Raw genomic sequence first — 13,594 nt, forward strand, 5'->3', positions numbered from 1 at the left:
AATAGAGAGTGTACAAAGGTCCTTTACAGCTAGAATAGAAGAAGTTAAGGACCTAGACTACTGGGAAAGACTACAATCCTTAAAATTATATAGTCTAGAAAGGAGAAGAGAACGCTACATGATAATTCAGGCATGGAAACAGATAGAAGGAATAACAGAAAATATCATGGAACTAAAAATATCAGAAAGAGCAAGCAGAGGTAGATTAATAGTGCCCAAAACTATACATGAAAAATAAGGAAAGCACACAGAACATTAATCCACTACGCACCTAGCATCGAAATAATGCACGCGTCCCTATTCAATGCGTTGCCAGCTCATCTGAGGAATATATCAGGAGTGAGCGTAGATGTGTTTAAGAATAAGCTCGACAAATATCTAAACTGCATCCCAGACCATCCAAGATTGGAAGATGCAAAATATACCGGAAGATGTACTAGCAACTCTCTGGTAGACATTAGAGGCGCCTCACACTGAGGGACCTGGGGCAACCCGAACGAACTGTAAGGTCTGTAAGGTAAGGTAAGGTCTCTCTCTCTCTCTCTCTCTCTCTCTCTCTCTCTCTCTCTCATTGCCGCTTTGATCACAGGGAATAGCTGTTGCCTCACACCACCTTAACTCAGCGGAGACGTCAGCAATATCATATGAACCAGCTCTTCACAGAAACTCACAACCGAAGGCTTGAAATAGAACAACTTGCATAAGGGATCAAAGCCACAGCAGAGCTCTGTTCGTCTCATTGTCGAATAAGCAGTCTCAAATTCAACATAAAAATGCCAGATTGACACGCAAAATGGTATGCAGGTTGTAAGATAAACTAACCAAAAGCACAAAAATAAGTCACGCATGCTCGTTCATATGGTTTTTATCATAAAGACGAAAAATATGTCCTGAGGTGTAAAACAATTGAGTGAATAAAGCATGAAGTTTCAATACTAAGTAACCTAGAAAAGGCAAAATGGACACAAACTTTCACACCCAGCCACACACACGCACACATTTACATGCATGCATACATACATACATGCATATATATATAGTATTATATATATTATATTATATTATAATTATATATAATTATAATATATTATATGTATTATATTGTTGTACCTAAACTGTATTTTTTTATGTTTCCTTGCCTTTTACGAATGATGACAAATTCCTAATTACATTAAGGCAGATTTTAAAGAAGTACTTTTACTGTCTTAATCCCAAACTCGTTCTTAGGAATCCAAAAACAATCGGATCTCTTTTTAGATATAGAGACACTGTAATACCATACATCATGCGTTCTTTGGTGGTGTATAAGTATACTTGTCCAAGATGTAATCTCGGGACTTTTAAAGCCTCATTTACACGAGTCAAGTAGAGACGCAAGTAAAGTGTGCAAGAAGCTTGCTTCAAGTAGCTTGACGTGTGTAAACATTAAACGTGACCAATATTTTGTGCAAGTCAAGTAAGAAGCAAGTTGACAGTCAAGCTGAAGAGCAAGTCAAGTGAATAGACACGAGGTCTATTTTGGGGCAAGTTGCTTCCCCTCCATTCACCACTGGCCTTAATTAAGATACTTGCTATCTACCTGACCTGTGTTAACGTGCACTTGGCAACCCTTATCTTTTATTCCAGCTCAGCTTGTTGTAAATTGTATCACAAACGTCTGGGATAATCTTAAAATTTGAAGCAACTGAAACCCGAATGTGGTGCTGGAGATTCCAGAATGATTATCCAGTTGCCAGATATGTGAGGGTCATCTCTAATTTGATTTTAGCTGGTCATGAATCTCTCATCAAGGTATCGTTTTTCCGTTATCTCTGGGCCAACTGCATTTAGTAACTTATCAAAAACTCTTTTGGGACATTCTTAAGCAGGATCTATATTCATTGGGATCTTCACAAAACAGCTCTCTTACTCAAATTCGCTTTTCTTGAGTAACCTCCTCCTCAGTTATATCTAACCTCTAACTGTACAATAACTTGGACACATTTTTAATTACAGTCATCGTAAAATCCATTGTAAAACTCCAAAAGCGCAGCACAAACTGAGAGGCTAGTTGTCTGATTCACTTGCTTTGTGTATACAAGCACTTGCCCTGTGCTACTTGCCTTTAAAAGAGAAGCAGTCCACTTGCTCACCTGACTTGCCTCTCTACTTGACCCTTGTAAATAGGACATTACGTCGGACCCACCAAAAGAATGCTGAAAGTGCTAGCCGATTCCCATCGTAGCGTTAGCGATAGAACAGGTAGTAGCACTTTGACTAAAAAGGAGTTTTGCAACATAAGAGAACACTCAAAAAATGTAAATGTTTGATTTCCTAAGACAATTTTGAAATCTTAGAGCAAGCTGCTGATGAAACCTCTCTCTATATCATCGACTCGTTAACCATCAAACAACTTGTTCCATCTTTGAACAGCGAGTCTTCTTCTGTCCCTCTTTTTATAGCATAAGATGTTTCTTCGTCCTTTTGGTGTCCTTCTTGGTCACTCAGTTTTCTTTTTTTGAGAAGTTGGGTTGGTTTTAACTTTTATGTTATGATTCAAATATCTATGTTTTAACATCAATAATATACTGAGTCTTATGTATTGATTTTAATTGCTGTTACTTTTGTATTTTAGCCCTGATGATGAAGCCATGCTTCGAAACGTTGGCTGGAAATAAAGTTGCAAGATGCATCACCTCCTTTTCGTCCTCCTGTTTGTACTACACACACACGCACACACACACACACTCACATATATACACACACACACACACACATATATATATATATATATATATATATATATATATATATATATATATATGTATATATATATATATATGTATAGTATATATATATATTTATATAGATATATATATATATATATATATATATAAACACACACACACACATATATATATAAATATATATATATATATATATATATATATATATATATATATATATCTATATATATATTCATATATATATATATATATATATATATATATATATATATATTCATATATATATATATATATATATATATATATATATGTTTTAATTAATTCATTTCTAATGACATGCACTGACTTCAGAGGAGAAGAGAAACACAAAGGTCACCGTTTCAAATTTCAAGAACATCAGCAACTTTATTCGCCAGTACAAAACTATTGTCAGCAAAACGTCGGCGACTACAACCCACCTCACTTGGACTTCTCTGTTTCATTCAATAATTCATTATCAGTAGCAAAAATCTGCTCAGTTAATGAATATTTCAACAACAACATCAATAACAACTATATGTGTTTATATATATATATATATATATATATATATATATATATATTATATATATATATATATATATATATATATATATATACATATATATACATATATATGTATATATATGTATGTATATATATTCATATATATATATATATTATATATCATATATATCGTATGTGTGTACATGTCATATATATTACATATATGTAATAATCGTAAGTGGCCCCCCAATGAAAGATTTGTAGATCCGCCACTCACTCTCTCTTTCTTTCGGACCACACAACATCCTCACCTCATTTTCATAAAAGGCAGGATGCCCAAATTCCCTTTATACAATCCAACGTTGATTCCATAGTCTCTTCGGAGGCTTTTGAATGCACCTTACACCACCTTTCTTGCTCCATTTCTCCTGCAACTGGCCTCCAATCTCATCCTATCGTCATAATTATATTTACTACCAAATACAAATTGGATTCAGTGTTCTATCATCATCAGTATAAGCGTTCAGTGTTCTTCCCTCCCGGTTTCCCTTCACTCTCCTATTATTATTCTTGCTAACATTTAATGTCAACTGAATTATGTAAATTTGTTTCGAACTCTGTCTTTAGTTTCTATTTATTCTCCACGCTCAGATTTTGTCGTCTGCATACATCAGCCATTCCAAGCTCCATTCCCAATTCCTTTTCTTGCCCAACAACCCTGTATCTAAATATGATTAACTTTCTTTGACTTCTCGCATCATCCACGAGGATATTGAGTAGTCATGGAGGCAAGAGACACTTGCTCCTCTGCTTATTCTAAGCAAACGCATAATTCAGCAAACTTCCCATCACAATCATCTCTTTCCATAGTGCATTCATGAATACTCTTTTCAACAAATCCCCACACGAATCCCTCCACCCTCGTTTATTCAATTATCTCCATGCTTCCCAAGACCATTTTTTCTTACCCTTGTTTGCATACGCATACATACATAAATGCATGCACACGCACATACACACACACGCACACACACACACGCACACGCACACACACCACACATACACACACACACACACACACATATATATATTATATATACTTATATATATATATATAATATTATATATATATATATGTGTGTGTGTGTGTGTGTGTGTGTGTGTGTGTGTGTGTGTGTGTGTGTAGCTTAAGTTATTGTTTAGTTCTTCATAAAGCTAAGTACATACCACAAATTTCCCATGAATTAATTTAATGATTGACAGTAAACATCATGGTGATAGTACTCATAACTTTTTGAGATCATGTTGTCAAGTGAAAATTAAAAGAATTGACTTCATGTAACCAAGGACGTACCTATCAGGAATGAATTAATGTAAACATTAAAAAGCCCTCCGCCAAGATAGATCAAACCGGAATCAAGCAATATGAGAGATGCAGCATTTAGTATTTTCAAGTGTTGGGAAGACTGCAGGCAGCGATACCTCCTCAGCCCTCGGGGAAATCAAGAAAAAGCCACTATAGCTGGCATTCCGAACACGCTTTGGTATCAGGCTTTGTGCGAAGTTCTGAAATGAGAGACAAAGGAAAAGCCATTTTTTGGAAAAATACACCCAAACCGAGAGAGAGAGAGAGAGAGAGAGAGAGAGAGAGAGAGAGCATGACGGGGGTGGGAGGGGGTGGGGATAAGGATTTTTTGTTTTTAAGGTTTCCATATTTGTCGGTTTCTCTTTGCAGTCATCACGAATAGTTTGCCAGCATGATGAAGACGAGAGGTATAATAATCAAACGTATGAGCTTTAGTGAGAGAGACGGAGGGAAAGAGAAGAAGGTAGAAACGCAGATACATGAACGCGCAATTGTAAATAAGAACGTAAAGTATCAAGGAACTAAGGAAGCTAAGCAGGAGGGACAAAACAAAAACGCACATTGACAAGGAAAATGACCAGGATGGAGGGTTAAGATGTAGTCAGGTATGGAACTTCCCGTTTTCTTTACCGTCTCGTTTTCCGTGCCTGAGTCTCATTCTGAGAAACTGCCAGTCAGACTTACCTAAAGCTTCCAATTCCCGACTACGAGATCGGGGCTCCGGGGTACGGGGTCTTGACATATTGCCGAAATGGTCTTCCTGTCCTTCCGGGCTATATGTCTTGAAGACGGATACACTATGTTCGAATGGATATCACAAAGCACAACACTTTTGACTGGTTCTTTTTAAAACCACCCTTACTTTTCTAATAACCATTTGCTACTTGAGACATAAGGGTATAATCTAAACAGATGTTGAAGGTGTTCAAATCCTTTTTTAAACTATATATGACTGAGTTTCATTACCGTATATTTACACTAAGAAGATTTTCCTATTAATGGACAATATTAACGTAAATAAAAACAAAAGTTTGAGCACGAAAATTAACCGAGAATTCTTAACTGAGAGCTTTTCTGAATTCATATAACCATCGTCAACACAAAGCACGTGACAGAGCGCAAAGTAACTGGATATATCGTTCAGATTCTCGAACCAGAGATTTGATTTTCTTGAGATCGTCGACAACTTTTCCAAGTCACTGCAGACAAACCACCGCGACCTGTCAAAGAAAAATTGTCTTTTTTATCGGTTGTCATTAATGAGAAATTTATGGGTAAATTTACTCTCTTTCTGATATTCTTTATTCGATATCGGTTATTCATTCACTTATTCACTAATTATTGGGATTACACGGTAAATATGTTCTGCCAAATCTATAATACAGATAGCAAGTCATCCCTTTATGTATTTTTGCACTAAATCATGAATATCATGGAGAGAGAGAGAGAGAGAGAGAGAGAGAGAGAGAGAGAGAGAGAGAGAGAGAGAGAGAAGGGGATGTGTGAGTGCAAACGAAGAAATCAATTAGTAAAGAAATAGTTTCACTGACTAGAAATAATACAAATTTTGAATTAGCTGAATACATGAAGATTAATGGAAATAAGCGTCTTACATTTGCACTTAAGCTGAATTATGTATATGATATGAATTTCTGATTGAGTTATAATTGCATTCGTATAAAATGCTGTTATTATTCTCTCTCTCTCTCTCTCTCTCTCTCTCTCTCTCTCTCTCTCTCTCTGAAAAAAAGGAAATACATGAACTGATTTTTGGAAAGAGAAGAAAGACAAAAAATAAGCAGCATTACGAAACCTCTTGTAACACACATAAGAGAGAGAGAGAGAGAGAGAGAGAGAGAAACTCCTTCACTAATGACATCAAAATCATCATGACAGACGCAATCCTTCGAACCCCTTAAGGAACAAGAAACGCCCAGAAAACGAAAGGAGCAATAATTTGTCTTTCCTAAAAAAAAAAAAAAAAAAAAAAAACTCTCGCGGCTCCCATAATTCACTCCCAGTTACACCGAAGTACCCATTAGTAGGGCATTAGGCATTGTGTGAACTAGATGCCAAGATGGAAGATCCATGGAGGCGGGTTTACGGAGGCAATAATATGAATGGAATGCACACATTCTTGGCTTCAAGTCAGGCGGAGTCGTTAGTTTATTTTTGTAAATGGAGGATCTGGTGTATGGTAGGGCGTTACTGACGATTACGTAAATATACAGATATATACAGACATTCATACAGTAAATGGAGGATCTGACATATGGTAGGGCGTTATTCATGATAAAGTAAATATACATACATACATACATACATGCATACATACATCAAATGAAGGATCTGGTTATGGTGCTGCGTTATTGATACTTACGTAAACATACATACATATATACATACATACATACGATAATGGAGGATTTGGTGCAAAATACGACGCTACCGATGCTTAAGAAAGCACACATATACATAATAAATGTAGGATCTGGTGAATGGTTTGGCGTTACTTATTGATTACGTAAACATACATATATACATTTATTAAATGGGGGACCTGGTATATGGTTTAAGGTTACTGATGTTTACATAAACAGACATTCATATAAAGTATGTATGTACGTACGTTACCGTGCGTGTGTGTGTGTCAGCGCTGGCATGTCTACACACATTGTTGTAGAACAGATGAATATATGTATAGTTTCAAGTATGTATAAATAAGTATGTATGGATGTGTATGTACGTTTCGATAGTATTCATGTATTTATGGAAATATGTGTCTCCCAAAGATGTTCCAGTCCTCTCCACATTCTTTATTTCCCCAGAAGACGCAAACAAGGGCAGTAAAATATTTGAGTAAAATATCCAACAATATTTTACTGAAAGGCGTATCTCTGTCCACTTTTTTTTTAACGGATTACGGCGTGGCTGTCTTTTTTTTTTTTTTTTATTCCCCCTTTCTTCTGTCTGTCAGTACGTCTGTCTATTTCTGTTCTCCTGGCGGGAGTGAAATTTATAAACGTCAAATTCTTGACGCTCCGACTCGGTAGGGGAGATTTCTTTGTGGCAAGAATGTAGAAAAAATGCTTTCGTTTGGTTGTGTACAAAAATACAACCGCGCAGACGCATACATCACTGCACGCAGGAGGTGGAAGACTGAACTAATTCACTTTAAGGGAGAGATGGACACACAAAAGAACAGCTGTTGTATACAAAGAGAGAGAGAGAGAGAGAGAGAAGAGAGAGAGAGAGAGAGAGAGAGCGATAGGGAATAATGAATGACAAATGTTTTTTTTATTTACCTTGTCACACTAAGAGAGAGAGAGAGAGAGAGAGAGAGAGAGAGAGAGAGAGAGAGAGAGATGTATCGAACCGCTTTATTGGAGCGATAGGGAATAATGAATGACAAGTTTTTTTTATATTGTCACACTGAGAGAGAGAGAGAGAGAGAGAGAGAAAAAAGAGAGAGAGAGAGAGAGAGAAAGAAATTATAAGTCGAATTACTCTATTAGAGAAATACTCATGAAGTACAGTTGCTTTTCACTTTGTCACATTGAGAGAGAGAGAGAGAGAGAGAGAAAGAGAGAGAGAGAGAGAGAGTTGAATCTCTTTATTGCAGAGAGAAAGAATAATTTATTGCAAGCATTTTTTTTTTACATTGTCACACACACACACACACACACATAGAGGAGAGAGAGAGAGAGAGAGAGAGAGAGAGAGAGAAGATACTCAGATTGAATAAGGAAACAGATATAAATAAACAACGCCAAAAGCACTTCATAGAAATCATTATAATTCTTGCTATGTATTTAATCTAATTAGTATTCTTGAACCAACTCTCTGGCACTAATTGGACTAATTTCTCTGAGTTGATTGAATCTAATTATTAATCTCCCGGTGCTTGCTTTAGCATTTTGGCAACTTTAGCGAATACTTGAGCACAAAAACTTTTATTAGTTGAAACACGAGACTTCCCTTGATTACTTGAAGGGGAAACCCCGTTGAAGAGAAGTGTATACGTAGAAAAGAAAAGAGTAATATTATAACTGTTTCAATATGCTCTATGATTGGTTCGGGAACGTTTGCTTTTCATTAACGCTTGAGTTGTTTACATAATTAAGGTCCTACCGCCAACTGACGAAAGAGATCGGATGAGAAACGTAAATGTCACGTGACATCAGATTTTCGTCAAAATTCGACACTCCAAGCGGCAATTGGAGTCATGAGGGGCTCTGACGGTAAACACAGAGAGAGAGAGAGAGAGAGAGAGAGAGAGAGAGAGAGAGGAGAGAGAGCATGACCGTTCAGCCACAAAGGTTCTTTACTTAACCACCCTACCCTTCCTGGGAGAGTGTCAGGGATTCCAGTTAGACGTTCCCTTTTAAATTAATTTATATAAAGCACTGTACTACGTATCAAGTTGATGACCAAACTTAGCAACGGAACATCAATAGTCTACAACATTTGCGTGATCTATTAGTTGGTGCCACCTGCTGATGAATAACATTGCACGCGACCCTATTAAACTTATAGTGATCTCCGTAAAACTATTTATAAATTTAATCTGGATAAAAAAAAGGTAGCTCACAAAAAATAAAGTGAGCTGATGAAACGTTAAGAAACATGAATATAATAAAATAAATTGTGTATAGACAGTGATTCAACGAGCGAACAAAGATAGATGTGAATGAGAATTAGAAATAGATTAATAAGGAACAAAATAAGCGAAAGAGTTTGCAAGGGAGAAAATGAGCAGATCTTACAATTCGTAATAATTTAGTTTTCATACGAAATTAACATCCTGTAGGTGTCAGAGTAAAGACGAAAAATATATTTTGAGATATTGGTCTAAAATGTGTACCATGTAGTTTATCCAATTAAATACATACTCTGTCAACTTTAAAAATAGACTATCCAATTAGGAGACCTGTCCTTCAAGGATAGGAAACGAACATTATATTATTTAGTTTGCAAAGATTGAATCGCCGTAATTTCCATCTCCCGATGGTTTGAATGTGTGTACTCTGACCAGTACCAGCAGTTCCTTTACTTAGTATTACAAGTCACCTGTAAACTTGAAAGATTTTTAAGTAGTTTGTAACATTCAAATTGAATCGTCACTTTTGAAGGAGGGGGATTTTCGTACTGTGGGCCCTCTTCGTTATCATTGACATCAAGAAAGAATTACAGTCAAAGCTACTTCATGGAAATTCATCCCATAAGCATGATAATCTGTCCTCTGCCACAGCTCATCCGAAAGGAACGAGATGCAGGTGAAGGAAAAATACTGACGACTCCAAGAAGCTTCATTAGTCACCTTCCTTGTTACGAATAAGATACAGATAATGAGGGGTATCTACAACGGTACGTTCAATTAGATGTTGCAGAAAAAATTGGTTTCCCCATTTATTTGAAGATGCTCTTTGAAGGTACGAATCCCGTACAATTCTTAGTTTTACCATCAAATGAGTCGTCAGCGCCCTTAAGTATTTTTCTTAGAGATAAAGGCTACATGCCAAGCTAACAAGGCTTCCATCAATTGCTTACCTTTCCACCCATAATCCATTGAATATATATAATACATGCACACTTCTAAGTCCATGTTTCTCCTAAAGATGTACTTGTAGGCAATATTAGAAACCAATTATTCCATACCAATAAATCGAAGATTTTACATGATCCGATCAAATTTGCCGACTAAGTTTCTCGAGCATCACGAATCGTTTTGCTGAGAATGGAAAGCTCATTAACACTGCTAGAAAAAGAGAATATCTCGTTAAGATCGGATAAACAGGAAAAAAATATAAAAGCAAGTTGCATGTTTCATGTTTCATTTGGCTTATTGTAACGGCAATTTCAAGTAATTCACCAAAGGTTTATAGCTGCTTCTTTGAACTTACATTTTAAAACCAAGTTTTCAGTTCTGAAAACAACTTGCTTCAAAAGGTGATGTAGACGGAAACGTTTTATTCCAGGCAATTTTTTTCTTCTTCTTCTTTTAGTTCACACTTCGGCAAATCTATACAAGGCAGGTCTTAGCACCATATAATGAAATCCTTAAGCCTAAAGAATATCAAAACTCCAGGAAGGAGGATAAACAAATTTGTAATGGCTGACTGATTTTTGGAAAATGTTAAAATTAAGTGAATATGGAGAACTGAAGTCTTCCAAGACTAACTTCATCTCTGCTGGGGATATTACATATGTATGAAAACGAATCTTCCGATCGGAGACCTTTAAAGTAATTCCCATCAGTGTTAACACCAGAATCTTGATTCTTTTGACAGAATTTGGCTTTTCCCGATATTTGTTACCTTCCGTCTCCTTTCTTGTGGAAAAGGGAGTGTGTGTGTGTGTGTGTGTGTGTGTTTGTGTTTGTGTGTGTGTGTGTGTTGTCGGGATTTCAAATATTAGAGGAAAATGATTAGCTGGTATCCGACGGAAATCCTGGATAATACTTGGAGTAGGAAATAATCTGGAGAAATAATTTGCGAGGAATGAACTCATTCACCCTAATTAATAGGGATTTGAAGAGTTCATTCATATCAAGGTTCTTTATTAAAATCAAAGCCGCTCGTATCAATACAGGGAAGCATAAAGATAATTCATTAACGGAAAGAAAATGTAAAAGAAAAAGGTGACATTTCATTGAGAGAAAACAAATATTCATTGAGTTGTTTGTCATGATAAAACCTTGATTGGGAATAGGAGAAAGTCGACGTTGAAAAGAGAGGGATAAACAGAATTAAAGATGCGTTTCAACAATAGCGGAGTTAAATAAGAAATGCGAATGATATTAGATGCCCAACGATCATGAACGAAGGATATCTACTTTACAATACCTACTTTACAACACCAGAGTTTCTGGTGTTGTAAAGTAGGTATTGCCAGCCTTTTAAGATGTCTCGTTCACTGACCTCCGTATACCGTCTGGACGTTTGAAGGCCCCTATTTTAATATAGGGGGGAGCATACGAAAGGCATTGCTCCTTCGTGTTTCATTGCATATATATATATATATATAATATATATATATATATATATATATCCTATATATATATATAGATATATATATATATATCTATATATATATATATATATATATATATATATATATATATATATATATAAATATATATATATATATCATATATATATATATTGCTACTTTTCAAATGCATGTTTTCCCCTCTTTGAAAATGTCATGTAGATTGTGTAACATTTTTTTCAGATTCCTAGATAGCTTAGAATAGGATGTTTTAAAATGTGTGCTCAGATTTCGCATTACGTGTTATAAAAGAATATATATATAACGTAAAAAGAGAGATATCTCCGTTTGCTTCCCTAATCTGTCAACACATTTGATAGCGAGCGAACTAGAGTCTTGCGTTGCCATCAAAACATGTCAATTTTAATTGTCGCCCAGCCTCCGTCTCGATCGAGTAGAGTACGTTTTTTTTTTAACAGACTCGTCTTGTACGTGTATGTCTTTGTCAAGTCCCACATGGGAATTGCACATTTTGTATGTGAGATTGCATCAGATTTCAAAGCTACTGGAAGCATTTGTGACAAGAACGTTTTGTATCATCTGCCTAGTCGAGTTTCCGTAAAGGAAGAAAATTTCATTACATTCGATCATAGAACCTCGAGGCAGTTAGATCTCCCTCTCTCTCTTTCTCTCTCTCTCTCTCTCCCGCGACATCATTGAGATTATATTAACGTAACGTAAATTGGTCACTCGTAACTTGTGAGAATTTTATATTTGATATTTCTTAGAATTTATTTAGTATTATTTAATTTCTTTTGTGGAATCTGAACAAACATTTCGTAACGGCGCCTGGTTTTTGTGAGTGTGAATCAAGACTGCAGCAAATTAAGAAGTTGGTATACCAAAAAGGTAAAGTGTTATATTTTTATTAGTTGCAACTTAATAACAAGAGTTAATGGGAAAGTGTTTGGTTAAACTATAACTAATAACTAAAAGTTAATGGGAAAAAGTGTTTGGTTAACTAATAACTAATAACTAAAAGTTAGATGGGAAAAGTGTTTGGTTGAACTAATAACTAATACGGATAGGATTGTGTTTAACTAATAATGGATAGAAAGTGTGGTTAACTAATACAGGTGTTTACGAAGGTTTGGTAAAAACTGATGTTTACAATGTTTTGAGTGGGAAAGATTTACACTTTTACACATTGATGATTTTTGTGTTTTGTGGATTGTTCCATTGTTTTGTGCACTGTTTTCATTTTCTATTGAAGTGTGGTCTTTTTATTTTATATTTGTTTCATATGCATTCACAATTTAATTGATTTAGTTATTTTCATTGCTTTATCATTGCACATTTAATTAAATTTAACACTTGTGAATTAATTTGCATTTACTTAGAATTCTTTTCAAGTTTTATTATTGTTTAGCACTTGTGAATTAATTTCAAATTTTCAATTATTGCCTAACACTTTTGAATTTTGATTGAATTAATTTTCTTGAATTTTGTGATAAATTAATTTTGATTTGATTATACTTAATTTGATTCAAGAATTAATTAAACTTTACTTTGTTTTCAAGTAACAGTAATTTTCCCTGATATTGTGAATTTCACTTATAAATTTTGAATTTGATAATAAATTTTTGTATTTAAAATTTTTTATAAGTGTTTTCTTTATTTTATAACCAATATATATATATATATTATGATTATGATTATATTGATGATAGGTAGAAACATAGAGTGGTAATTGATTTGCTTTCCTTCAATTTTACTTGAAGTAACTTAGAACCAGGGAAGTACTTAGACTTCTGAAATCAGGGAAATACTTAGAGTTTTAAAGTTCTTGATGGAGTGATGCCCTTTGATTAATTTAATTACATACAAGATTACCTCACACCTGTTTTGATGAACTTAAGTCTGCAATACTGGTAAGTGTTAAGGGATCACTGTTGCCTTTAGAGTATTCAGTCGTTTAAACGTGTTA

At 35.0% G+C, this 13,594-nt stretch overlaps 1 protein-coding gene across 1 annotated transcript in view; it reads right to left on the reverse strand.

Annotated features, from left to right (window-relative positions):
* The window catches only part of LOC135219568 (potassium channel subfamily K member 18-like), a 614,734-nt gene that overhangs the window by 184,077 nt on the left and 417,063 nt on the right, over positions 1-13,594 (reverse strand). The window contains exon 3 of the mRNA XM_064256437.1: positions 5,302-5,837. Within this exon, the coding sequence (XP_064112507.1) occupies positions 5,302-5,359 (58 nt within the window). The 5' untranslated portion in view covers positions 5,360-5,837. The remainder of the gene's footprint in view (positions 1-5,301; positions 5,838-13,594) is intronic.

This window comes from Macrobrachium nipponense, chromosome 1 (genome assembly GCF_015104395.2).
Source record: "Macrobrachium nipponense isolate FS-2020 chromosome 1, ASM1510439v2, whole genome shotgun sequence".
In the NCBI taxonomy this organism is placed as follows: Eukaryota; Metazoa; Arthropoda; class Malacostraca; order Decapoda; family Palaemonidae; genus Macrobrachium; species Macrobrachium nipponense.